The 27,874-nt window shown below is 43.7% G+C and overlaps 1 protein-coding gene across 3 annotated transcripts in view; it reads left to right on the top strand.

Annotated features, from left to right (window-relative positions):
• Thsd1 (thrombospondin type 1 domain containing 1) overlaps positions 1–26,605 on the top strand; it is a 30,482-nt gene extending 3,877 nt beyond the window's left edge. The window contains exons 2-5 of one of the 3 annotated variants that reach the window (XM_057753191.1): positions 6,255–6,400; positions 9,582–10,538; positions 19,180–19,338; positions 23,599–26,605. In XM_057753191.1, the coding sequence (XP_057609174.1) occupies positions 6,343–6,400; positions 9,582–10,538; positions 19,180–19,338; positions 23,599–24,974 (2,550 nt within the window). In that variant the 5' untranslated portion in view covers positions 6,255–6,342 and the 3' untranslated portion in view covers positions 24,975–26,605. Of the gene's footprint in view, positions 1–6,254; positions 6,401–8,332; positions 8,444–9,581; positions 10,539–19,179; positions 19,339–23,598 lie in introns of those variants that run through there. The other 2 variants (XM_057753193.1, XM_057753192.1) reach the window with 2 other exon arrangements.
• The last annotated feature ends 1,269 nt before the right edge of the window (positions 26,606–27,874 follow it).

Below are 27,874 nucleotides of genomic sequence, written 5' to 3'. Positions count from 1 at the left end.
TGATGATTGATGAGTCTCCTCTAGGGATGTTCATAGTACCTTCCAGCACCATAAACTCCAGACAGTAGAGGTGGAACTTTTAGTTAAGTACCAGCTTGAATCCTAGATGTTTAACAACATATGTAAGTTGTGTCTTCCGGCAATAGGGCCTTACCTTCAGGTTGTGGAAAGCAACTAACAGCCTTGATAATACCCTGTGATGTTTGCGAGACTCCATGGAACTCCTTTGGCCAACAACTCAGTAAAATGCAACACATTCTTGACGTTGGGGATTTTACTTAATGGCATAAGGTATCTAGGTGGGCATTGTACCCCCCCCCCAGTAGATGGTGACTCCCTTTAAATTCCTTTCATATGTGTGTGTGTGCGTGAAAAAAAATATATATGTGAAAAAATATATATTTAAATTCCTTCCACATATATACGGAAGCATCTACAGTAGTAGGTTTCATATGATTTTTCAAAAGGCCCTAGCTTGTATCAAGTTGACATAAAACTAGCCAGCACAAGTCCTTTGGGTATATGCCCAGGAGTAGTATAGCTAGATCTTGTGTTGATAGCGTTTCGGCTTTTTGAGGAACCTCCACACTGATTTCCACAGTGACGTACCAGTTTGCACTCTCATCAGCAGCGACTGAGTGTTCCCCTTTCCCTGCATCCTGGCCAGCATGCTCTGTCATTTGTTTTATTAATCTTGGCCAGTCTCACTGAGATAAGATGAAATCTCAGAGTAGTTTTTTTGCATTTTTTGATGGTTAACGATAAAAGCATTTCCAAGCCACTTGTGTTTCATCTTTAGAGAACCTTCTGTTTCTGTACTCATTTTTTAATGGGTTGTTTCCTTGCTGTTCAGTTTTTTGAGTTCTTTGAATAGTCTAGATATGAACCATCTGTAATTTGTGTAATTGGTAAGGGTTTTCTGCAGTCCACTGCTTAGCTCCAATGATAGTGCCCTTTGCTGTTCAGAGTTTTAGTCAATTATTAATTGTTGGTCTTCTGACTTTTGACAAAGAAACCAAAATTACACACTGGAAAAAAGACAGCATTTTCAACAAATGGTGCTAGACAAGCTGGATGGTTGCTTATTAAAGAATGCAAATAAATCCATATCTATCACTCTACACACAACTCAACTTCAAATGGATCAAAGACTTCAACAAAAGGCCCATGTACCAGAAGAAAAAGTGGGGAATGGGCTTGAACTCACTGGAGCAGAACAGCATTATCTGAAGAGGACACTGATAACACAGGCATGAAGACCAGAAATTAATAAATGGGACCTCAGAAGCTGAAAGGCTTCAGTATGGCAAAGGACACCAACATTCGGGCAAAGCAGTGTCCTGCAGAATGAGAAAAGATCCTTACCAATTACACATCTCTACAGGGTTAGTATCTAGCATATATAAAGAACTTTAAAAAAAAAAAAACCCAGCACTGAACAAGAAAACAACTAAGTGAAAAATGATGTACAGAACCAACCACGGATTTCTCTAAAGATGAAACACAATGGCCAAGAAATACTTTAAAAACTGTTCTACAGCTGGGCGGTGGTGGCACATGCCTTTAATCCCAGCACTCAAGAGGCAGAGACAGGCGGATCTCTGTGAGTTCGAGGCAAGCCTGGTCTACAAGAGCTAGTTCCACATCCTTAGTCATCAGGCTCCTCAGGAAGCTGGGAATTAATCGCCCTCAAGATCCAGGGCATATATACCTTACCACAGAGACACTTGCTCATCCATCTTAACTGCTGCTCTGTTCATAATAGCCAGACATGGAAATAATCTAGATCTCCATCCACTGGTGACTGGATAAGGAAATATGGTACATTCAAACAGTGGGATATTATTGATTCATTAAAATATGTAATTATGAAATTCACAGGTAAATGGATGGGACCTCAGGAAAACAATTATCCTGAATGAGGTAACCCATCCATGAAAAGTGGGCTGGCATATGTTTTCTTTTATGTGGACAGGATAGCTTGTGAGCCTTTGGAGTGAGGACTACAATCTGAATAACCACAGAGTTTAGGTGCCTAGTGAGAGAGAGTGGGGGAAGAGAAGGTCGCCCCAGAAGGGGAAGCAGAGGAGATTTTTGGAGAGATAAAGGTGAAGCAAGAGTAGGAGAATCAAATACGGAGAGGGTGGGAGGAACATGTGGAGAGAGAACTAAGAGTAAAGGCCTTGGGAAAAGCCAAATGGAAACCTGAGACCACAGAAGCTCCCCCAAAACATACACGTATAAGAGAAATCTAAATGGAGTCATCAAGTAATAAGGGAGACAGTGCCACAGCTAGACATATTATGCTCCCAAATGAAACCTCAAGTGCCAGGAATGGGTTAAATGTTGTTGATCAACACAAAAGAAACTCAGTGGTTATTGTGAACTTTTGCTTTGTTTTGGCATTTTTAATATTATTGGTCTCTTGTATGTTTGATTTGGTTTTTTTGTTTGTTTTTGTGGGTTTGTTTTTTTTTGTTTGGTTTTTTTTTGGTTTTTTTTTTTTTGGTTTTTTGAGACAGGGTTTCTCTGTGGTTTTGGAGCCTGTCCTGGAACTAGCTCTTGTAGACCAGGCTGGTCTCGAACTCACAGAGATCCGCCTGCCTCTGCCTCCCAAGTGCTGGGATTAAAGGCGTGCGCCACCACCGCCCGGCTCTTTTGGTTTGTTTTTGAAAGAGAAAAAGAAAAAGAATATAAAGATAGTTGGGCAGATAGGTATGGAGGAGTTGGATGAGTAAAAACACAATCAAAATACATGAAAGAAGCCTTAATAAGAGAAAAAAATGTTGGTTGTAATTCCTATGCAGTCAAGTTCAAATAGCCCATGAGTTCAAGCCTGTTCGCCACTTTTGCTTCTGTAAGATTCAAGTATTTGGTCTTATATTAAGGTCCTTGCTCCATTTCGAGTTTTATTCAGTTTTGTGTGTGTGTGTTTCCATGTTTAAGGTTATTTTTGTGAAGAATTATGTCGTAATTTTGATGAGGATTGCATTGAATCAGTATGTTGCTTTTGATGGGTGGCCATTTTCACTATATTGATACGACCATAAGCATGGGAGGTCTTTTCATCTTCTGATATTGTCCTCAATGTATTTCTTAAGTGTCTTAGAACTTTTATTATGTAAGCCCTTCACTTGCTTTGTTAGAGTTATCCCAAGATATTTTATTTGGGGAGGGGTTCAATTGTGAAAGGTATTGTTTCCTGGATTTCTTTCTCAGTGTGTTTGTAATTTGTATAAATATTTTATCAGTATATATATATATATATATATATATATATATATATATATATATATATATTATATATAGTTATATGTGTTCTGGCTAGTTTTGTACTATACACAAGCTAGAGTTATGTGGAAGGAAAGGACATGAGAAAAATGCCTCCATAAGTCCAGCTGTAAGGCATTTTCTTAGTGATTGTTGGAAGAGGGCCCAGTCCATTGTGGGTTTCATCATCCCTAGGCTGGTGGTCCTGGGTTCTATAAGAAAGGGTCTGAGCAAGCCACAAGGAACAAGGCAGTAAGAAGTACCCCTCCATGGCCTCTGCATCAGCTCCTGCCTCTAGGTTCCTGCCCTGTCTCAGATCTTGTCCTGACTTCCTTTGATGATGAGCTATGATGTGGAAGTGTGAGCTGAATAAACCCTTTTCTCTCCGCTTGCTTTTGATCAAAGTGTTTCATGACAGCGATAGTAACCCCTAAGACAATACATAATACATATCATGTATGCGTGTGTTTATAGCTTATAAATTTAGTGTTCCATTATTTTGCTGAATGTGTTTATCAGCTGTAGGAATTTTTGGATGGAATCTTTAAGGTTTTTTTTTTCTTATAGCATCATGCCAAATAAGGACACTTTTGAGTTCTTCCTTTCTTATTTGTATTTTTTTTTTTGATCTCCTTCTCTTGTCTTTTTGCTCTAGCTAAGATTTCAAGTACAGTATTTAATGGGAATGGAGAAAGTCGACAGCTTTTGTCTGTTTTTCTGATTTTGTGGAAGTTCCTTGTCTTTTTCTCTATTTAGTTAGATTCTGGCGATGGGATTGTGGTATATTGTTTTTATTATGGTACAGTATGTCTCTTGAATCCCTAGATTATCCAAAACATTTATCGTGAGGAGATGTAGGGTTTGTCAGAGGCCTTTTCTACATCAAATGAGATGGTCGTGTAGTTTTGTCTTTCTGTTTATGTGGTAGATCACATCTATTGATTTACATATGTTTAAACATTCCTGCATCTCTGGAATGAAGCCTACTCAATCATTGTGAATAATCTTTTTGATGTGTTCTTGAATTTGATTTGCAAATATTTTATTACAAACTTTTGCATCTATTTTTATAAAAAATATTGATCTAAAATTTTTATTTTTTGAAGTAATTGTATAATTTTGGTCTCAGGGTAATAGTGGCTTCATAAAAAGAATTTAAATGTTTCTTGAATTTCTTTCTTGCAGAATAATTCTTCTTCAAAGCTCTGATGGAATTCTGTGACAAATCCATCTCACCTTGGGCTTTTTTTGATTGGGAGATTTTTAATTACTGCTTTTTTTGTTGTTGTTGGTGGTGGTGGTATTGGTGGTGTTGGTGTTGGTGTTGAGACAGGGTTTCTCTGTAGCTTTTGGAGCCTGTCCTGGAACTCGCTCTGTAGACCAGATTGGCCTTGAACTCACAAAGATCCACCTGCCTGTGCCTCCCAAGTGCTGGGATTAAAGCCACACACCACCACCACCTGGCTAATTACTGCTTTTATGTGTCTAGGTATTATGGATCTGTTTAATTTTTTTATGTCATCTTGATGTAACTTTGATAGGTTGTATACCTCAAGAAATTCATCCATTTCTTATAGGTTTTTAAATTTGGTAGAATACAAAAATTTTAAATATGTCACTATGATTCTAAATTTTTTAGTTTCTGCTTTAATGCCTTCCTTTTCATTTCTAATTTTATTGATTTAGCTCTTCTTCTCCATCTTTTGGTTAATTTGGCTAAAGGATTGTCAATCTTGTTGATTTTCTCAAATGACTGTGTCTCCATTGTGTTCATTTACTCGGATCTTCTTCATGACACTTGAACATACCCATAATTACTATTTTGTGGTCATTTCTTCCTCATCTGAATTTCTTTTCTCAGGGCCTATTACAGTTGGGTTTCTGGCTTCTGGAGTTGCCAAATTGTCTTGGATGTTTATGTTTGGTTTTGTGCTTCAATCCAGGAATCCAGAATGTTGACAGTTGAAGTGTTTCTTGTTGTAGATATCTAATCTCACTTTTTTTTTTGGCTGCGTGTTCCAGTCTTTGGTTACTATTGCACCAATTTTGGTCCCCACCTAGCGTGACAATTGTGGGGTCCTTGGTAGAGAGTAGTTCTGCAGGTTCTAAAGAAAGAACCCAGCAGGAGGCTGGGTCCCAAGGGGATGGAGTGGACTGGGAGGTGGGGCCCAGGTTGGCAGATGGCAGGTCTAAGAGTCATCTGGAGAGACCAAAATGGATGGGAGAAGCAGACCAGGCAGCCGACTCGAGTGCCAGACAAGGGTACTGAGTATCTTTTTAAAAGGATTCATCATTTGGGCTCAGCTCCTAGGATTCAAGAAACGAAGCAAACAGATAAATACTCCAGTCTTCAAGCAAGTGTTAATCCATTTGTAGGAGCCATGTAAAGAGGACTTGGGTATCCATACTAGAGCGTTCAGTGTAAACTTGGAGGCTTTTACTAAATTTATCAAGGTGAGATGCCGACTTACAGGCAGTGTGAAAGTATGTTACTCAGATTAGCTGTTAGCTTCCCTAAAATTAAGCAAATAACTCTCTACACTTCAGGACGTGCTGGAAAGGTGCAAGATGGGGGTGTTTTCTAGGGTAATCTTGGCATGGAGCATGCCTGACTGCATGTTCACGGCGAGGTAATTATGGGCCTTTGCTCCAGGGAAAACTAGTGACTTCTCTATCTTTTAAAAATTCCTAGAAAGTTTGACTTCTTAGAATGGCATTGCCATTTAAAATTTTTTATTCTTACTTTTTATTATTTTATTATATTTATAATTATTTATTTTTAAGATTGTTTTTTGTGTGTATCTACTTGGGTGTACGCCACATGTGTGCAGTTTTCCTGAGAGGCCAGAGGAGCTGAAGTTAGCCAGGTGTCGTGAGCTGCCCGTCCCCGACTTCATGGTTTTATGAAGAAATGCCATTTGTGGTTTTTCTGGTTTTGTGAATCACATTAAACGGAGTCACCAATTTTGAATTTCTAATTTCAGGTGCTTTTGGGGAAAAAAAAAACAAACCACAATTTTGCTGTGAGAAAGGACATGAGGAGACTAAAGGCCTGGGATTTTACCGATCAGAATGAAACCAATGTTGAAAGACTTTTCAAATCTCTTGCTGGTGGTGCTGTGTGACTATGGTGAGTACGGTGAGAATCCACCAAGCCCTTGGCATCACTGGGAAACAAGTGCACTGATGTTGGCAACCCTGCGCGGAAGAGGTCGAGTGTGCCAGCAGAATTCTCCTGAAGCCATGGCGTTGTCACCCTGGCCTCTCAAGAAATACTGTACTTCGGGGGTTTGCCTGATTGATTCAAATTTCAATTTCAACGTATTTTTAACTCAAAAAAAAGAAAGAAAATGAAACAAATCCTCACTACTATTGACTAAATGAAAACAAGCACGTTATAGTTAGCTCTCTCTCCTTTGCTCTTCCCCGAGAGATGGGGCTTACCACACAGCCATGCCTGCCCTGTCATGTGCCGCACAGGCTTCTCTATCCCTGGGTGAAAAGTGTACGCCACCATGCCTGGCAAAAAAATATATCTTCATACTTCTTTTTCCCCCTTCATATCTGCTGGATATAGATGAGATCTATTACTATGGGTTATACACATGTGTATGTAAACACGCTTACATAAATATTCTAGTTACTTTAAATTCTGTAATAAATGGGGGAAGGGAAAATGAAAGAACAGAAGAAACAAACAAAACAAAACAAAAAACACTAGGGTAGTACTAGGATGCAGTAAGACCAGGTTGTAGTTTTTAAAATGAGAGCTTCTTCTCAACCACACGAATAGGAATTCTGGGGTACAGTAGTGAGTTCCTCCTTTGTTTCGTACATACCTTCTGTTTCCTCCTTCCTCTGGGACCCTGTTCTCCTGTTCCAGCTGCGCATGTATATTGTTTTCATTGATTGGCTCCCACTGAATCAGAATCTGGTCAGCCTCATTGGCAATCTCTGTCTTTTATAATAGGCTCTGGATTGTTGGGCATGATGCATGCCTGTAATCCTGGTATTTGGGAGGTAGACGGCAGGAGGATTGCTACATGACATCCTAGCTCAAAGCAAAACAAAACAAGCCCAGTCTTGTTAGTTGTTGTTGGTTAGTTCTGTGTCAGCGTGACACAGCTAGCGTCATTTGGAAAGAGAGGTTCTCCATAGAGAAAATGCCTCCGTAAAGCTGGCCTACAGGTAAGTCTACAGATCATTTTCTTGATTAATGAATGATGTGAGAGGGCCCAGACCACTGTGGGTGGTACCAACCCTGGACCCAGGAGCCTGGCTTCTATAAGAAATCAGACTGAGCAAGGCTTGAGGAATAAGCCAGTAAGCAGCACTCCCCCATGGCCTCTGCACCAGCTCCTGCCTCCAGGTTCCTGTGTTGAGTTTCTGCCCTGCCTTCTTCAGTGATAGAGTGTAGCATGCCTAGTTATTTCAGAAAGGTTCATGCTATTACGAGTGATCAATGAAGAGTAGATAAATAGCATCTCTTGTCCACCTGAAAATTCCCTCCTCACACAAGTGGAGAACACTAGTTAGTTCTACCGGTAAAAATTCTTAAGTGCTTTTCTTGAATATTGGACAATCATAACTTTGAAGAAAAGCTAAGTATCTTACACTTTAAATAATCTATAGCAACTTGTTATCATGCCATTTAAATCAAACTTTCCTTACTATTGTATACTTATTTTCCCCAAATACTTAAACACCAGAGTAAGTTATTCAGTTGCAAACTGAAATAAACTGATTGCTCCCCAAGTTACTTTTGGTCACGGTGTTTGATGACAGCAGCAGAAGTCCTGACAGACACTGTGAAGTGGTGTGCGCCTCTCTGTCCTTAAGACGTGGTAGAGAGCAAATCTGACCCTTTCAAATTTAGATTAAGATGACCTTGGTGGCCTCTGTAGGCAGCTGCGCTCTCTCTCTCTCTCTCTCTCTCTCTCTCTCTCTCTCCACACACACACACACACTTAAAATTTTTCAAAAGCTTTTTTAAAATGACTTTTGTCTCAGTCCTAATTCCTTGACCTATGATCAGTATGGGAGTCTCTTTGCCACTCGTGTCTACCTTCCTCAGCTCACATTGTCTCCAGATGCAAGGGAATATTCGTCAACTTCCGTTTTCCCTAAATGGAAAAAGAGAATAGAGCAAATTTCATCCCGTTATGATTTCTCAGTAAGTATGATCAAGTATTCAGATCTATCCAAGTGTTATTTTATCTTCATTTACTCTCAGGTAGGAAATAGATGAGGTGCTGACTGATCTGTATGATGATATAATCATGTCCTGATTCTAGTAGTTACTGATTAAATCAAGATAAGGGGAGTTTAAAGATGTTTAATTATAAGCAAAAATGTGAGCCCCTTTAGACATGTACATGATATGTATATGATGTGTGGATGGGATATATACAGTAAGAATAATACACTTTTAAATTATGTAGCATTTTTCAAACCAAAAAGGGGTCCTAGCAGTTCTTTCGTTATAGTATAATGTCTTACCCAGCCACGGGCCAGCTGATTGTTGCATTGCCAAATTCTGCCTGCTTTGATATTTCTCTGGGTCCAGTTCAGAAAAGAAACAAAGATCCTTATGTGTCTGGATTCTTTGTACCCTTCCAGCTGCTCTGCTGGGTCCCTTTCAAAGATGCGGTTGGTCATAACTGAATGGTGCTTGGGGGATTAGCAGGCGTCTGCCCTGTAGGTGCAGTGCAGTTGCTGTCATGGCATTAAAGTTGCCAAGGATGTGCCCAGTTATTTCAGAAATGCTCAAACGATTATGGGTGACCAGCAAAGTATAAATAAATGACATCTCTCATCCATCTGAAACCCTCCTCCTCACCCAAGTGGAGAACACTGGTTCTTTTTTCCTGGTAAAAATTCCTAAATGCTTATCTTGAATAGTAACTTTGAAGAGAAGTGAGTATCTTACATTTTAAATAATCTACAGGAATCCGTATTGTGCCATTTAAACCAAACTTTCTCTGAACACCTGAAAATTATTAAAGTAAGAAACGTGAGGGGCTGAGTTCAGAGCCTGGGACCTGTCAATTATTCTTCTACCTTCACAGTTATTCACTGCAGTTGGATGTTGAATGTTGTGAATTGAGAATGGTTATCACTGTCCACCATTGTCAACGTCAGGGCAATAAAAGAACACATAGCTCTTAGGAAAAAGCCGGGTGCTTAGCCTCTTAGTTCCTGTGGGTCGTTCTGTAATGTCCTTGGCTTGCTTCCTCTTTCTCTTCATTGCGTCACCCGTAGTTCAACTCAAGCGCACCCTTTAAAATACAGTTCTGACCATTGTCTTCCAGTCCTCGGAGAAGCCGAGTACCTCCTCTTGCGAGAGCCGGTCCACGTGGCCCTGAGCGACAGAACGGTATCTGTGGATTTCCACTCCCTCGGTGACGCTAATGGGACACTGAGGAACGTGTCTGTCATGCTGTGGGAGGCCAACACCAATCAGACTCTCACCACGAAGTACCTCCTGACCAACCAGTCCCAGGGGACTCTCCAGTTCGAGTGCTTCTTCTTCCAGGGGGCCGGTGACTACTGGTTTGTAATGACTCCGGAAGCGACGGACAATGGCACGCAAGTTCCCGGCTGGGAGAAAAGTGTCTTTCTGAAGGTGGAATGGCCCATCTTTCACATTGATTTGAATCGGACAGCCATGTCTGCAGAAGGCACCTTCCAGGTGGGCCTTTTTACCACTCAACCACTCTGCCTGTTTCCAGGGAACAAGCCTGACATGCTGGTGGACGTGGTTTTTACCGACAGTCTTTCTGAGGCAAGAACAACGGGGCAGCCACTGGAAATCAGAGCCACCAAAAGGACAGAACTCACTCAAGTTCAATGGGTTGAATTTGGCTGTGCACCCGTAGGGGTGGAAGCCTACGTCACTGTGACGCTGAAGCTTTGGGGTCAAGACTCAGTCATCACATCTGTAGGACCTATTGACCTGGCCCAGAAATTCGGATACACATTGGCAATAGCACCGGAAGTCACATGTGAGTCTGTGGTGGAGGTGACGGTCCTGCCTCCTCCTTGTGTCTTTGTCCAAGGAGTGCTTGCTGTTTACAAAGAGGCCCCCAGACACCCAGGGGAGAGGACTTCGCAGCTGGCTGAAAACAGCCTGTCCCTGGGAGAGAAGAGCACAGTGTTTAACTGCACTTTGTTTGATGTGGGGAAGAACAAGTACTGCTTTAATTTTGGAATTTCAAGGAAAAGCCATTTTTCTGCAAAGGAGTGCATGCTAATTCAGAGAAATATAGGTTGGTATTAAGATTTTTCAGCATTTTAAAGTTAAAATTTTAAATTTGTGTAATCAAGATTAATAGCGTCTAGGTGATCTGTAGTATTCATGATTCATTCTCCAGACTATACCAATTAGCATTAGTATTTTTCCATGAAAAATTAAGAGCATATTCATCTTTCAGTTTCTGTGGGAGATTGGTTTTGGGATCCCCAGACACCAGCATTTCATAGGATTCATATAAAACCTACACTCCACTTCCTGTAAACCCCAAGTCGTCTCTAGGCTACGACAGTAGGATGTAATCTGCCAGTGGCTGTTAGTCTGCATTGTCTGCGAGACGGCAAGAGAGAGCCTGAGCATTTCGGTGCGGTGCAGTGTTTTTCTCTGAATACTTTCTTCCCATAGCTAAGTGAGTCTGTGGGTGTGGATTCTGGGGAGACAGAACTTGTTGGGGGCCAGGGGACCATACGGCTGTCCTGGCAGTTCAATTCACAGAACCTCTTTAGGTTTCCTCTTTCCCTCAAAAACTATTCAGCATCAGTACCTCTTCGGCTAGAGATGGAGGCCCTGGTGCTCCTCTCCACTCCGTGGTGGTCTTGTTCAGGCAGTCACAGATGCTGAGGGGCTGAGGTCAGGTCCTATCCCCCAAACCCAGTTTTACTCCTGTCCTCCCCAACTTCAGGGTCCTACAATTCTTTTACCTCTTCTCTCAGGATGGCCCTTGACCCTTGGCTGTGATACTGTGGTTTCTTTTATTGAATATAGATTTTTCCATATTCTATATCCTGATTATGGTTTCCTCTCCCTCTGCTCCTCCAGTTCCTCCCTACCTTTCTTCCCATCCAATCCACACCCTTTCTGCCTCTCATTAGAAAACAAACAGGCATGTAAGGAATAATAATAAATGAAAATGAGATAATATAAAACAAAACCAAATTGGAATAGGAAAAAACAAACCGAAAAAGAAAAGAGCCAAAGAAAAAGCACAAGAAATACATGTAGACTCAGTCACACACGAGGTGGCACACACAGGAGTCCCATAAAAAACAAAACCAGAAGCAATGACTTAGCATTACGAGGCAGAGGCCCTCCAAAGATGCCGTTGAGTTCATTTTGTGTTGGCCATCTGCTTCTAGGCATGGGGCCCACTCTTAAGAGTGGTCTGTTTCCCCACCCTTGAAGAAAACCATTTTTTTCTATTGCAAGTGGTTATCAATTGTGCATAGCTTCTGGTTAGGGATGGGGGCGTATGCCCACTTCTCTCAGCTTTAGGACTATGTGGTGCAGATTCATCTGTGCAGACCAGGGTATGCTGCCTCAATCTCTGTGAGTTCATATGTAAACCAGTCCCGCTGTGTTTAGAAGGCCTTGTTTCCCTGGTGTCCTCCATCCCCTCCGGCCCTTAACAATTTTTCCACCTCCTGTTCTGCATGGTTCCCTGAGCCCTGAGGGGAGGAATGTGATGGAGACATCCAAGTTAGCACTAAGTGTTCCAGTATGTTCTCGGCATATTGTCTGGCTGTGGGTCTCTGTGTTTGTTCCCATCCACTGCAGGAGGAAGCTTCTCTGATGACGGCCGAGCAAGGCACGGATCTACGAATGTGGCAGAATGTCATTAGGAGTCATTTTATTATGATAGCCCTTTAGCAGAGCAGTAGTGTTTGGTTTCCCCTAGGTCCCTGGCCTATCTAGTCTCAGGTTCTTGGTTACCCACACAGGGTATGGGTTTATCTTGTGGAGTGAGCCTTAAATCAATAAAATTTTGATTGGTTACCCCCATAAGCTTTGTGCCAGTATTGCACTGGCATACCCAGCAGGTGGGTCATCAAAGAGTTTGTAGCTGTTTCCTGTTTACCTTTCTCCTTTGGTATCCCTGCAGAGTACCTTCCAGCCCCGTGAACACAGGGACCCCTGGGGCTTTCTGACCAGTCAGGCTAGCGTAACTGAGAGGCCATAGGACCTGGTGAGAAATCATGTCTCAAACGAAAAACAATGTTTGCGGCTCCTGAGAAACGACCCCCAGGTCCTCACATGGATGCTGGGGAGAGGTCCTCATGTTACTATTGTAATGGATTAAGTAAAATGCTGAAGGTTCCCGAGGAGCGCAGCAGGCAGCGGGCCAGGAGACCACACTGCAGGTCCCCGAAGTGCAGGCTGCGGGCAGCGGGTCCAAGAGCAGCCACTCCCAGGCAGGGATGATGTAGTTCCCCCAGTGGCTGCAGCAGGCCACAAGCTGTGTGGTGGGTCAGAGACCTCAATGGGGTAGCCAGTCCCACGAGGAGAGATGGGCATGCCAGGAGACCACACCGCAGGTCTCGAAGGCAGTTGGTCCCAGGCAGGGAGCCATGACGCCGGCAAGAGACAGAGACATGGATAGGCATACCATGCAGAGTGAGGTTGGAGATTTATTTAGTGGGTTATGGAAGGGAAGGGGAGAGGGGGAGAAGAGCAGAGAGAGAGACAGAGGGGAGGAAGGGGAGAAGTGGGGAGAATGGAGTGAGGCAGACTTCAGGGAAAACTGAAGATCAGCTTGCCTCAGTGGACAGGGAGGGAGTGGGCGTGGCTTGTCTCTTAAAGGGACACAACATTACATTACCCTTATCCTTTCCCAACCTCTTCACTGCAACTCTTCTGAGTCACTGACTTAATGAATCTTATTAGTCCTTTTATTTAAAAATGGAATAATGTGTTTATGACTCTCCCCTCTTCTAAATATGACTTAGGACCCAAGGATCCAGTACATTCTGCATGTTGCAAAAAGGGACTCCTTATGGTCTTTGGTTACTGTGACCCTGGTACTGTTCTAAGTGCTTTTCGTGGCTCTTCACCGTTTTAGGCCTTATAACCCTGTAACTTAGGCTCATTATATTGTAGTTTCATAGGTGAGGAAGTGAAGGCGCAGAAAAGCGAAGTAATTTGCCCAGGATGTTTGAGTGAAGAGTCAGAGCGCAAAGCGGAGTGGGTTATGAACTGGGGCTATCGCTCAGTGGTAGGTAGTGCTTGGTCCCAGGACCCCAAAACAAATGAAACCAAAGGTTAAGCCGACTAGCCTGGCAGGTCACTTTATCAGTGCTCTGTCAATTCTAGTCTAAGACAATAACAAACTTTCAGCTTGGAGCTGGGCAGTAGTGGCCCTGCCACCTCCCAACATCTTCCTCTACTGTACTCCACCTTCTTCTTCTGACCGTTTTGAACTAGGGTCTCTTAGTGACCCTGAAGCTCAGTTTCACGTAGGCTGGCTGACCAGTGAGCTCCTGGGATTTTTCTGCTTCCAACAATGCCTGTGTTAGAACTATAGGCATAGATAGTCTTGCCTGGTGTTTGCAAGGTTCCTGGGGGTTTGGATTCAGACCCACTTGCTTTTATAGCAAATGTTTTTACCCCGTGAGCCATCTCCTAACCCCCAAACACATTTTAAAATGAATTTTTTTGTTTTGTTTTTACATTAAGATTCATGTTTTTCTGTTTTGTTTTGTTTTGAATCAAAACTGATTTTCTTTTTCTGGTTCACTAAGGGAGTTGTTGGTTTTATTTCACAAATGGTTTTATGTATTTAAAGAAATTATACTTGTATTACAGAAAGTCAAAATCATTTTTAAAGAGAATATAAATGGGTCGTGTTTTTTAACTATCTTGGGCTTTTAATTGGTACGCTTAGAGAAACAAGAGGATTATTTTTTTTAATTCTCCATTTCATGGTATTAAACACAAACAAACACAAGAAAAAGATAAATCAATTGTATTTTGATTTAACTTTCTATTGAGATCTTGTAGTAATAGAATTTCCAGTAGAATTTGAGAAAATGAACCGCATTAGGTGAACACAGAGGGACTTTTAGGAGATTCCCAGAGCTTCACAGGCGCAGGGGGACTCAGTGACTGAGCTGCTCTGGAGCTTTGCAGACAAAACCGGCTCATTGTTCTTCCCCAGGACGAACTACAGTGTGATCCAGGAGGCACAGAACCAATATTGTGTTCAGTTGGACCTCTGCATGGAATATCATTACCACATCTCGGTTGATGTTGGTCCATGATGCTCATTTAAAATGCTCATACGCTTGTGAAAACCCGCCGAGGCTTAATTACCTTAACAAACTCTTCTTCCATGACTCACTCCAAAGATTGCAGCACTTGGCTCCCCTGAGAACACCTCTGCCCTACGGTTTTCCTTGTGTTTTTGTAGTGCTCCGTGTACCTGTAGCTGTGTTAGGAGTTTTTGCCCATGAGGGATGAAGAGACATTATTATACAGAGGGTGACATGTGCTGCCAGTTACGATAGATACCAGTGTTGGATGGATACCTATAAACAGAGAGGGGGTTTGGATTGATTGTCACTAAGAAACAAGTTATTATGAGTGGCAGTGATTTCATATCTGCTTCGAAGAGGATGTTTGAATTTATCAACAGCATTTTTATCTGGAGGGCGCAGCTCAGTGGTGGAGCAGTTGTCTAGTGTGCCAGAGGCTCTGGGTTCTATCTCAGTACTGGAAGGTGGGAAGAAAGCTGTCTGGGGCAGTTTGGTGTGTATTGTGGGGTTCCGTGCATAGGTGGATTGCCCCTAAGGCTGTTAAGAGTAATTGACTCATTTGTCCCACGTTGTTCCTCTGAAGCCAGGTAACATCTCCAGCTCTGCCTGCAGCTAGTTTTACCTTTTGTTAATATAGGCATTCCATGTACTTTCAATATTCACAAAGTATATTTTCTTCTGTCCTTTTACTTTTGACCCATACATGTTTTATGTGTATATTATACGTATCTATGTGTTTATATATATATATGTATGTATATAAAGTTCTTAATTTCAAACAGCACACACACATATATGTGCACATATTTATATACATACATACATACACACATGGGTCATGTCAGATTTTTAATCCAATCTAACAATCTTTGTTTTTTAATTGGTATGTTTATACAATTTATGTTTAGTTTTGTTATTACATGTTTGGATTAAAGTCTATTTTTCTGGGGTTATAAATCTTCCATTAGACCTTTGTTTTGTTTTTCTCCTTTTTTGCAGATTAATTGAAGATTTTTATGATTTACTTTAACAATCCTATGAGTCTATGATTTATACCTTAAAATATTTTTAGTGGTTGTTCTAGAAATCTTTCTCTATTTATATTTTATATATATATTTTTTGAACACTGCCTGGCCCATTAGTTCCAGCCTCTTATTGGCTAACTCTTACATATTGATCTAACCCATTTCTAATATTCTGTGTAGCACCACAAGCTGGCTTACCAGGAAAGATCTTAACCTGCGTCTGTCTGGAGTGGGAGAATCATGGCGACTGCCTGACTCGACTTCTTTCTCCCAGCATTCTGTTCTGTTTACTCCACCCACCTAAGGGTTGGCTATATTTTATATTTTTAAAAATATATCTCTGTATTTTATATTCTCTCTCATATAAAATATATAAAATATAACAGGCATGTTATATAATATATAATGATATGTAAATATATCTTTACCTCTAGTCTACTTTGAGAAACGGTTTTTTCTTAATAATGTTATTTTAATTAAAGTATAATTACATCGTTTCCTACCTTCTCTCCCTGCACCCCCTTCATCCCCTTTACTCCGTCTCAAACTCATGGCCTCTTTTTCTTTGATTATTATTGTTAAATATGCACACATACCTGCATATACACACATAAATATATAAGTACAACCTGTTGAATCTGTTTAGTATTGCTTATATGTATATGATGTCAGGGCTGACCAGTTGGTGTTGCGTAACTGGAGGGGCTTATCTCTGGGGAAGACTCGTTCTTCTCTTGGCAGGTGTTAGTTGCCTGTAGTTCTTTTTCTAGGGCTGGAGCCCTGAAGATTTCCCTCTATTCTATTAGCATGTCTGTTAGAATCTCCATCACTCAGGTCTTGTTTAGAAAGCCATGCTGCTGTGATATCATGGTGGCGGCTTCCCTGTCTTTTCTAAAACATACAATCTCACAGATCTCCTGGTCCTCTGACTTTTAAAATCTCTCTGCCCGTCTTCCGTGTGTTCCCGAACTATATTTGCAGGAGTTGTGTTGTAGACATATCTACTGGAGCTAGGCCCCCCCATGGTCAGGTGTTCTCTGCGCTGTGACCAGTTGTGGTTTTCTATGATGGTCTCATAACTGCTACAAAACAAGCCTTTTGATGAGGGTTGAGATCTACACTTCTCTGTGGCTATAAAGACAAGTATCTAGAATGCAGTTAGGAGTTATTCTGGTCTAGCAAAGTGGCAGAAGTAGGTTTCCTCGAAGATCCATGTAGCCCAGGTTAGTCGGATAGGTCTCCAAGTACCAGGTCTGATTTCCAGTCTGATGAGCAGGCTGTTGGTTGCTGCCAAGCTAGAGAGCCACCGTTGCACTCTTAGGGATCCCTTGACATGCTGGCCATTGTTGTGGTCATGGGTGTCACAGCTGGGCGGGACTGATTGTCTCCCTCTTTACAAACTGGCATAGCACTTTTTGATATTCTGCAACCAAGTCCTCAGGCAGGCAGAAACTCGGATACAGATCGAATTTTCCAGGTTCTGTGCCTGAAGTTCATGGTGTCATCAGCAATAGGGACCTGCCTTCAACCTCTGGGAGACAGTCAAGGACAACAGCCACAGCCCATATTCTTTTGAGAGTCTCTTGGACTTCCCTGATCAACAATTCTTATCCTTGGTGCTGGGTTTTTGTTAGATGCTTTATGGCTTTTGTGGGGAGCATTGGCACTTATGATGGCAGAGCCCTTAGGACCTAAATATTTTCCATTAGGTCGAACCTCCCAACACTGCTGCACCGGGTGGGGTTGGGGTGTGTCAGACTCCTACCACGTGCTTTTTGGGGTACACATTCTACTCAGAGATGTATTTATGTTTCCATTTGAGTTCTTTCTAGTTACCCATATTCATATTATTTTCTTTTTTTTAAAGTCTTTTCTTATTTATTTATTTATTTATTTATTATGTATACAGTATTCTCAGTACTCTGCCTGCAAGTCAGAAGAGAGCACAGATCTCATTACAGATGGTTGTGAGCCACCATGTGGTTGACTGGGAATTGAACTCATGACCTTTGGAAGAGCAGGCGGTGCTCTTAACCACTGAGCCATCTCTCCAGCCCCTCATATTATTTTCTTAAAGTGTGTAGAATATGCTGGGAGTTCGCCCCTGTATTTTTGTGGTTCTTGCATTTTAGTTATTCTCCTTAGCTTACAGCAGTGGTGTATCTTTTCATGTGTGTGTATCTTGTTTGACTTTTCCATTAATTTCTAATTCAACACACTACTCATGGGCATTTTGAATTTTATTTCCAATATACCCACTATCTAAGTCATTTCAGAGTCTGATTTTATTGATTACTATTATTTCTTGTTTTTCTATGCATCTCAGAATTGCTTGAAATTATAGATGCTGAGGCAAATGTAATTTATTTCCAGAAATAGGTATACTTCTGCTTTCAATAGGCTATTTTTGTGGGTTTTGGGTTAATGTGGTAAAGAATTGGGCCGTGTTTGAGTTGTTCCTGTTGCTCTGGCAACCCTTACTGTATCTAAGATTTCAATATGTGTCAGTGTTACTCTCTGTTTAGGGGAAACATGGTGCTGCCAAAGGGATTGTCTTCATGTTTCTATACGTCCCTCACTTTCCATCATCCTGCAGGATTTGTATGCAGATTCTAGGGATTGAACTCAGATCTCCAGGCTTGGTACCAAGCACTATTATCTTACGAACCATCTTACCAGCTTTCATCTTAACTTCCACCTCTAGCTCTTGCCTTCCACGGGCACCAAACTGTTGGTATTTGGGACTTGGTATGCGATTTTCTAGCCTGGAGGTATGACTCATTGCTAATATTAAACTACTTGGTACTTAATTTACTGTCTTGTGGTGGTTACATTTCATCTGAAGCAAGTGCTATGTGTCTGAATCTCAGGGAGGAGGCAGGCTCTATGATCTCATGTAGTTGTGGAAGACCGTCGAATAGTGGGGCCCAAGACATTTTCAGCTCTTCCCCAAGTCTGTCACAACAGCCAGCCTCAGTGAATCCTCTCAGAATGACCGGTTTGCTGTGCACAGTGGTGGAGGATATTCTATAGACGAGATGGAAGGAAGGATCCATACGGTTTGATGTCTTTCTTACTGTGACCTTGTCCCTCCAGACACACACTGTGTCTAGTCCTGCACTTTACCTCAGTCCTTCTGGTGGGAAGAGGTACAAGTGGGCACAAGTTCCCCTTCTTATCTTGTCCCCAGGGGCTCTGTGTTCTCATCCTACCCCCTCAGCGATTTCTGCATCTTAGATGTGTTTGTCTGATGAGCTGGTGTGGGTGGGTTCTGGACTCTGTCCCAGGCAAACAAGTATTGCTGCCCCTCTTTCCTCGGAGGGGGCCTGACTCTCCTCTCACTGCGGGCTGGTCTGTTACCCTGTGACCTCAGCCCTCTGGTGAGGTGTAGGAATGCTAAGACCGGCGAAGGCTGTATACATGATACAGCTCTTCTTTGTTTTGAGACGAAGACTGACCCTCCAGATTTTTTTACATCTATGAGAATGTTTTTACTTCTAGCCTTTTAAGACCAGAGCTTTGAGTTTTGCCGCTTCGTTCGGGTGCAGTAAAACACTGATTCTCAAATGCTTGGCACTAAAAGCATGACTTATATCCTTGCAGAGTCTTGGGGACCATGGCAGCCGTGGAGTCATTGTAGCAACACGTGCGGGGAGGCTGTCCGAGAACGGCGCCGCGCGTGTCTCGCTTCTTTCCCCTCCAGACCCAGCTGCTCTGGAGTCTCCTGGGAGACCTCTTCCTGCTCCCTGGAGGAGTGTGCTGGTACGTGTTCCTGCTTCCTTTCGGGTCACTGCTCAGAGCCCCTGCCAACTAGGCCTGTCTGGGAACTACCAGTCTGTGCTCAGTGGACGCTTACTTCTCTGCTTGCCACTGTTCTGGCTTTGCGCTTATTGGTGTCTAAGACTTGAAGTAGTTGCCATTGTAACTTGCCAGTGAGATGATAAGATTTACTATTGGGAGACACGGGAGTATGTCTAAAAATTCAGCTGTGTTAAGGGTTTTATTAAACAATTCAGAAATAGTTGGAAAATGATGCGGGAATTTGTTCTTTCCTACCTGTGTGGATGCCAAGGTTGGCACGCAGGCTCTCAAGCTTGGCAGGGATGCTTCACTAACTGAGCCACCTTCCTGGCACCAGATTTTTTTTTTTTTTTTTGGGTAGGATCTCACTCTGTAGCTCAGAAAGATCTTGAATTTTTATCCCATCTCAGCAGCTGGAACGCTAGGATAGAGGCATAACAACAATGTGCCCAACCAGTTGTTACCCCCCCCACCTTCGCCTACCTAAACACGAAACATAACAAAAAAATCCCATAGAAAAACATCTTTTCTTAATTTTCTGCCTATCATCTCAGAGGTTGTTCAGAGGGGGTATGTAGACCCTCAGTTGTCAAAATGAAGCAGGGCGCCCTGTTTCTTTCCTTCTCAGTGGTCTAAGTTTATCTGTTACCGGTTCTGTCTGGGAGGAGGAGGCAGGGATATTTCTTCTCACCATCCCCAGCAACAGGACCTGTCTGCGTTTTATGAGCATCATGGAGGTCCACCCTGATAGGTACTCCAGGATATTTGTCGTGAGTGGTTCGTGGAGATGGTCGCTTGCCTGAGCCAGGTTTGCTTCCTCTGTGGGTGGAATAGCACTTACAGTTATGGCAGTGGAGAGGTCATGTTCTTACTTCAGTCACCTCCTGAGAAGCAGCGTGGTTAGCTGGCCAGCTTTTGCTGAGGTCCTGACTTTTAGATAAAGTTCCTCTGTCAAGGCCCACCTACTTATACTCTCCATTTCCAGATTCAAAGGCATCCTTAGCTCTGCCTTATGGGATTGAGATGTGTTAGATGCTTCCCTTTATTTGGACCTTAGAGAACATTTTAGCCAAGGCTATAGGCACCCAGCAGCATCTCCCAGTGTCCCCATCTGTAGCCTTAAAAGGTCATTTTGTTCCTTTGTCTTTCCAGCCAGTGCCAGGCCTTGTGGCCTTCGTTTTAGCATCTAAAGAATGTTCTTCTCCATTTTGTCTTCTTATTACAACCATAGCCTAGGCCTTTCTTTCTGCCCTCAGTCACATCATCTTCTTTAATAAGTCCTGAACGCTATAAAAGACATTGCATCTGTTCTGAACATGTAAAAACTTTTTTTTCTTTTTTAACATTGCAAATTTTGCATGAGCACATGAACCTTTGAGTGCATGCATGTGCCACGTGCTAGTGTAGAAGTCATAAAATAATCTGCAGCATTCTGTGCTCTTTCTATCCCATGCATTCTGGGAGTCAGACTTGACTGTTGGGGTCTGCAGCCAGTGCCCTTACCTGCTGAGCCATCCTGCTAGGCCCAACCATTTTTCTTGTCATCATTCTGTATGTTTATAGTGTGACAACTAGTTATACAACTGTTGTCCAATCCTGGGCAATGTAGGGGACCTAAAAATGTCTTCAAAAGCAGGAGGATGTATATGAATTCTATGCAACTATGACACCATTTTATAGACGCCTGCAGAGACTGATATCCCCAAGCATTCAGGAGACCATCCTAAGTTACTAAGTGATGACTATATACTTTATCCTGCACATTCTGGAGGAAGGCTCTGGGCACATGGAGGTGCCCTGCCCAGGGTCACACAGTGAGGGATCGAGGGGAATAGGAATCATAGTAAGCTGCGTATCTTAAATACTTTGCCTTTATATTCAGGCCAGTGTAGCTTTCTGGAAGAGACATCAGTAAGTGAAATTGGCCATTGTTTTCTGAGGAAACATGGTTGTATTTTACGTTCTGGCATCGAACTTCTGTGATATTGGGTGGGGTTTGGAAAAGCACACATTCCTAACAAGACAGCTAAGTGATGAAGTTACCCCTTCCTGTACACCGACGCCCGGGATAAAACTGTCTTTCCACGTATTTGCTTCCTCCTATTTTGTACGTTGTCACTCCTTGGAGATGTGAAGATCTGCTTTAACATCAGGGCATCTGCTTCACTTCAGGAGATCCGGGAAGCATTAGATGAGGCAGGATGGGCCAGACCAGCAGCTGAGAAAAACTCTTTTCCAGCTGTGTGTTTTTTGTTTGTTTGTTTATTTTTGAAGCTGCCAGCCAGAGTCAGAGAGTCATGTAGCAAAGAGAGCACTTTGTGACTGGTGATGGGAATGCAGCCACACACCTTCATCGGCCGTCATGGCCAGTGACAGAGGTGACACATCACGGAACGAGTCTCTGCTTTCACTGAGTCAGGGATCCAGGGTTCTGTCTGGCTAACTGTGCCCCTGAGTGCAGCCATGTAGCACTTCAACGAAAGAGCAGGCAGAGGCCATTGTTGTGGTAGGTTCATCCCGTCTGATGTGATAGTGATTGTCTTGCTATTATTCTTCTTAGTAAGGATGGAATCGGTTAATTAAACTAATTAATTATTTATTGGATACCAACTATGTGCAGGTTACAGTGAACTGGGACTGGGATTGGGACTATATTGAATTTACTTACAAGATATGTCCTTGTCTTGAAATATGATATAGAAGCCTGGAAGGTTCAGAGAGAAATAGAATATAATACAAAGCCTGAAATGATAGAAGTGCCCACGATTTCTCTGGAAGCATGTGGGGTGAAAATCCATGCTGGGGACAGCTCAGTTCTTGAAGCAGGTGATGCTGGAGCCTAAGAATGGAGAACGCACCACCCAGAGGAGCTTGGCGGGCAGGGGGCTTGATTGAAGGAGCGATGACTGAAGGTGTAGCAGCAACGAGCTCAGAGACCTGAGATCCGTGAGGCGTTTGCTGGGGTTAGAGGCTGGTGTGCTAGGAGGAGAAGGGGCAGATAGAGCTCCCTGACGGCCTCAAAGGTGTGAACCTGTGCTGTCGATGCATCTTTGACTGCAACGTGGATACAACTGGAAAGGGAAGGTGTACTAACGAGTACCTGTTAAGGGTTTTTCAAAGTCAGATCTTGCAGAGGACTAAGGTTCAGTTTCCTCTAACTCCAGATCCAGGGCATCTGAACTCTCTTCTGGCCTATGAGGGGGCTCTCTCTCTCTCTCTCTCTCTCTCTCTCTCTCTCTCTCATGTGCATTCACACACTCAAATAAATATTTAAAAAACAATACCAAGGCATATATGTGACAGCTTCCAGCTGAGAGGGTTGAGGTAAATTGCTCTGTGGGAGAGAGACAGGCTTCAGGTGAGATGAGGAGGCCCAAGTGGGCCTCCCTCTGAAGGGAGACGGAGGAGTATGAGGTGTTTGTAATCAGGTGTGCTTAGAGAACAGTAGGAAAGCACAGGGAAACACCAGGAGCAAGTGGAGGTGGTGAGGCCAAGTGATACCACAGGGAAAAGGGGGCAGGTGCCCGGAAGCACTTAGACAGTGGGTGGTGACTGAAGCAGGGGTAGGAGTGGGCACAGTGAGCTCAGGTGGCAATGGTGGGCGGCTGGTCTCCAGGCGTCCGACTGCAGTACAGTTGGAGACTCTAGGGGGTTCTGCATCTTCACAAGACACATTGGCGAGAGATCGGGTATGAAGACAAGTCAGGGAAGGGCAGTGACGGCTGAGAGCAGAATTGTGGGCAGCTTCTTCCCACACAGGGGATGGGGTCTGGATTAACTACATGGCTCCTAGTCAGACTTTCCTCAGTGAGTTTTGCTAATTGTAAACGTTTAGGTACAGTTATCTAAATTATTTATATTTGGTTTCGAGTTTTATACATAGACTTTCCCACATGCATTTATCGGGTACGTTTAACTAACTATAGGTGCCCGTGTCCCATCTTCATAAGTGTGTTGAGAGAGTCTTAGCAGGAGATGCTGAGCACAGAGGTCTCCTGGTTGTGGCTTCCTGGGCCCCTTCTGTGGTTCCCCATTTTTGCAGGGTTCTCTCTTTACTGGCCACCTTCAGCTCTCATCAGAAACCCCAATCTTGGTTCTTTCCTTTCCTCTTTAATTGCTCTGATAACTGGGGCAACCACTGTGGCCCCCAAATCACGCAGAGAAATCAACATAAGACAATACATTTGTTTTAACTTTGTACTTATTTTTTTCTTTTTCAAGTATTCCGGCCGCCGGGCCCATCGTCTGTTCCACCCCAGGGTCCGGTGAAGTCCAACAACGTCGTGACGGTCACAGGGATATCCCTATGCCTGTTCATCATCATTGCCACCGTGCTTATCACTCTCTGGAGGAGGTTCGGCAGAGCCCCCAAATGCAGCACCCCTGCCCGACACAACTCCATCCATACCCCTGGTTTCCGGAAGAACTCGGATGAGGAGAACATCTGCGAGCTGAGCGAGCCTCGGGGAAGCTTCTCAGATGCAGGTGATGGACCCAGGGGAAGCCCTGGGGACACAGGCATCCCTTTGACTTACAGGTGCAGCGCACCAGCGGCTCCTGACGACGAGGCCTCCGGCAGTGAGAGCTTCCAGTCCAACGCCCAGAAGATCATCCCGCCCCTGTTCAGCTACCGCCTGGCCCAGCAACAGTTGAAGGAGATGAAGAAGAAAGGGCTGACAGAGACCACCAAAGTGTACCACGTGTCTCAGAGTCCCCTGACAGACACCGTTGTGGATGCCACTGCCAGTCCTCCCTTAGACCTGGAATGCCCCGAAGAAGCAGCAGCAGCGAGCAAGTTCAGAATCAAGTCTCCATTTCTGGACCAGCCTGTGGCAGGCTCCGGGGACAGGCCCCCCTCCAGGCTGGATGGCGTCGTGCCTCCGCCCAGCTGTGCGGTCAGTCCCAGCCAGACCCTGATCCGCAAGTCGCAGATGAGGTCAACTGTGGGGAGAGAGGGCTCATCTGAGAGGTGCCACTCCAGAAGTTCCCTCTTCAGGAGGACCGCTAGTTTTCATGAAACCAAGCAGTCCCGCCCGTTCCGGGAGAGGAGCTTGTCTGCGCTGACTCCTCGCCAGGTCCCTGCCTACAGTTCCAGGATGCGGACCTGGGACCAGATAGAGGATAGGTCCAGGCCTCCTAGTCGAAGTGCCCACCTGCTTCCAGAGAGATCAGAGCACTTCCAAGGGGCAGGTCGGGCCAGTAGTCCCTTGGGCCCTCTCTCCAAATGCTACACTGTGGGGCATCCCAGGAGGAAACCGGACTCGGGGGATCGCCAGGCAGGGTTGGTAGCGGGAGCTGAGAAAATTGAGCCTCACCGAGCTCACAGGGGACCGTCCCCCAGTCACAGGAGTGTTTCACGGAAGCAGCCTTCACCCATTTTCCCCAAAGATAGCTACCAGAAAGTCAGCCAGCTCAGCCCTTCTCACTGCAGAAAAGATAAATGTCAGAGCTTTCCCATCCACCCAGAGTTCGCTTTCTACGACAACACGTCTTTCCGCCTCACTGAGGCTGAGCAGAGAATGCTGGACCTCCCGGGATACTTCGGCTCCAACGAAGAGGATGAAACCACACTTAGTGTGGAGAAGTTGGTCATCTAGGCTGAGAAGCTGCAGGACCCACCCACTGCTGCTCACATACCTTCTGTTAACTATATTGTATAACTGTGGGAATTGGTTCAAAACCCAGAGGGGTGCGTGTGTGCGCGTGCGTGCGAGCGAGAGAGAGAGAGAGAGAGAGAGAGAGAGAGAGAGAGAGAGAGAGAGAGAGAGAAAAGCGCACTCACTGAAAAGTTATTTATCCTGAATGTTTATCCTGGGCGTTTCTTTTTGTTATCCCTTTTCTGTCGGCTTATTACTACTAATAAAATTCAAGTGAGGCAAATGTATGATGATTTTGAATACTACACTGGATGTTTCCAACTTTGGAATCTGGAAGCTTTTCCCAAAGGGGAGGAGCCATCGGCTGCTTGCCTCCGTGTGCAGAGCTATTATAGGCGCGACCTTGTATCTTGCTTTGTTGTGCAGTAAGGACTAAACAAAGAGCCTAAAAATGGGGCTATTTCTTTTGAAGGTTGTCACCAAGGTACCCAGTGGCATAAATCCTTGCAGCCCAGTGGCCTAATGACTATTCAGGATCCGCTCAAATAGCCACTTTTTCTTCTTTTTCTTAGTGACCTCGTGCTGCCACGCCCATCCTGCCTTTAGATTGTTTTCCTTCTTTCCGTGTATCAGGATGTCGGCCTGCTGGTGAGGGTTCAGACGGGGAAGTCGCGGATGTAAACACGGTAGTTTCAAACGTTAATTTTTGTTGAGCTGCCGCTTGTGCCGTTTTTATTGAACATTAAAATGTGCTTCCTTTGGGACGGCTTTAGTGATGACTATCTGCTCTGCAGGAACAGGCGGGGTAGACTGTCCAGGCTGTCTGACAACCGCTGTGCACGGATGAAGGAAGAGGCAGGCCGGGTACTCTCCGGTGCCTTTATTTATCGTACCAGAGCTTTGTTCTTGATCCAAGCTCGCAGGTCTGTGTGCCAACCTTTGACACACAGGGCACATGCTCACTCGCTTGTCCCAGAGCTCCCAGGGGATTGTCCAGCGGTATCAGACTGAGACCAAAACAGCTTTGGAGAAATGGAGATTCAAGAGGAGCACTGTGGGCTGAAAGGCTTTCTGTTCAGCAATGTTTACCATCGGCCTAGTTTTCTGGGGCTCTCCCCAGCGGTGAACCCTGGCCTCCGAGAGAAAAGATGTTTCATGCAGTCTTCAGCGTTGTAGATTTCAGTAGAAAGGTTTTCTGTTTCTAACCACGGTGTCTCCATGTACTAGCCCCCGTGGCTGCTGTAGATTAGGGGCTCGAGAAAGGTAAATGGCCAGCTAGGGAAATGCCTTAAAAATCATTTGTAGTTGAATTAGAATGATTCTTTGTAATACGTCACGCTGTAAATCATAGAAAGGAAATATGTTCAGGAGAGATTATGAGATTTCCATTTATAGAGGTCTCCACAAATGGAAGTATTTTTTTAATTTTTATTTTTTGGTGTTATTGACTTGTGTGTTTCCAACCATCCTCTGAACTCTTAGTGAGGCTTAGACAACATTTTGCTAGTTCTGTGTCTCAGATTCTCTCCAGCAATTGTGACTCCAGCAATCTTGATAAGCATTACACATTTTATATATTATTGTCTGTGTCCCAAGCAGTCCTAACTGTCTGTGATGTGTCTGCTCACTTACCTGAGAATAAATGTTCTTTTTAAATATAGTTTTTTATTCTAAAATTTAAAAATTTTTAATTTATTTTAGAATTTTACACAAATATTATATTTATATTATTTCCACCCCCCTTGTCCCCTCTCTAACTACTCCCTCTCAAAGTCATAACTGTGTCTGTCTGTGTGTGTGTGTGTGAGAGAGAAGAGAGAGAGAGAGAGAGAGAGAGAGAGAGAGAGAGAGAGAGAGAGAGACTAGTCACGTGGGATTGAACTGAGCCCTGTTAGGGGCCTTGTCCCTGGAGAAAAATTCTCTGTCTCTCAGAAGCCATTAATTGTCCACGACTCTTCAGCTAGGGCCGGGGCCTTGTGGCATTTCCCCCATTGTGTTGGCATGTCGGCTAGCGTTGCCACGGCACAGGTCTTGTTACCCACCCGTATTGTTATAGTTTTTGTCTCTTATCTCAGGACACTTCCAGGCAAGCTTCAACTATCATCTGCAAGACAGATGGTTCTCAAACACATGATTTCCAACTCATTGACAGTTATGCTTCAGGAATTGGCCTGATACTATGTCCACTTAGCAGATTAATGGTAGTAGGTTATTCTCTAGTGCCCAGGGCCTGCCTACATAGGTTTTTGACCAAGTATGATCCTTTTTATTATTTCTAAAATGTCCTTGTTCTACCTCTCTCATCTAATTCATACCATTCACAGCAGTCAGAATATTCTTTGTAAAATGCAAATCTGATCACTGCACTCACCCTAAGGAGTCCCTTTTCTTGGACTCCCAATTACAGAGCTCAGGTAAACTTCTCAGCCCAGGTCATCCAGGACCAGGCATAGCCACTTGGCACAACAACTCTGCACACTTCGTGCACCGTTAATATACTTCTTCATTCTGTAGGCTTTATACCTGATGTTCTTAATGTACAGAACCTTTCTCTGCTCTGTACGTCTGGTGATCGTTCAAGTCTCCCCTCATACTGTCCAACAGAGACAACTGCTTTGCCCACGTCTGCCTTCCTGGGAGACTTGGAGCCCAAGGAGGGAATAAAGTGCAATTTTATTATTTTTAATTCCTATGTACTTAGAATAAGCACCTAGAATACATTTTTCATTCAATTTTATTTAATTGTACATCGTTACCTAATGTTTAACATGAGTTTCTGTTTTGTTTTCAACTGGTGAGCAAATCCAAAGCCCTTTGCCAGAGCTCTGTCACGGAGCAGGTCCCACAGGCACAATTCAGTGGGAGACGGTTTCCTTAGTAGCTTGAGGTCCTGGATTCTT

Source organism: Chionomys nivalis, chromosome 20 (genome assembly GCF_950005125.1).
Source record: "Chionomys nivalis chromosome 20, mChiNiv1.1, whole genome shotgun sequence".
Lineage (NCBI taxonomy): Eukaryota > Metazoa > Chordata > Mammalia > Rodentia > Cricetidae > Chionomys > Chionomys nivalis.
This window is presented reverse-complemented; position numbering and strand designations above follow the sequence as displayed.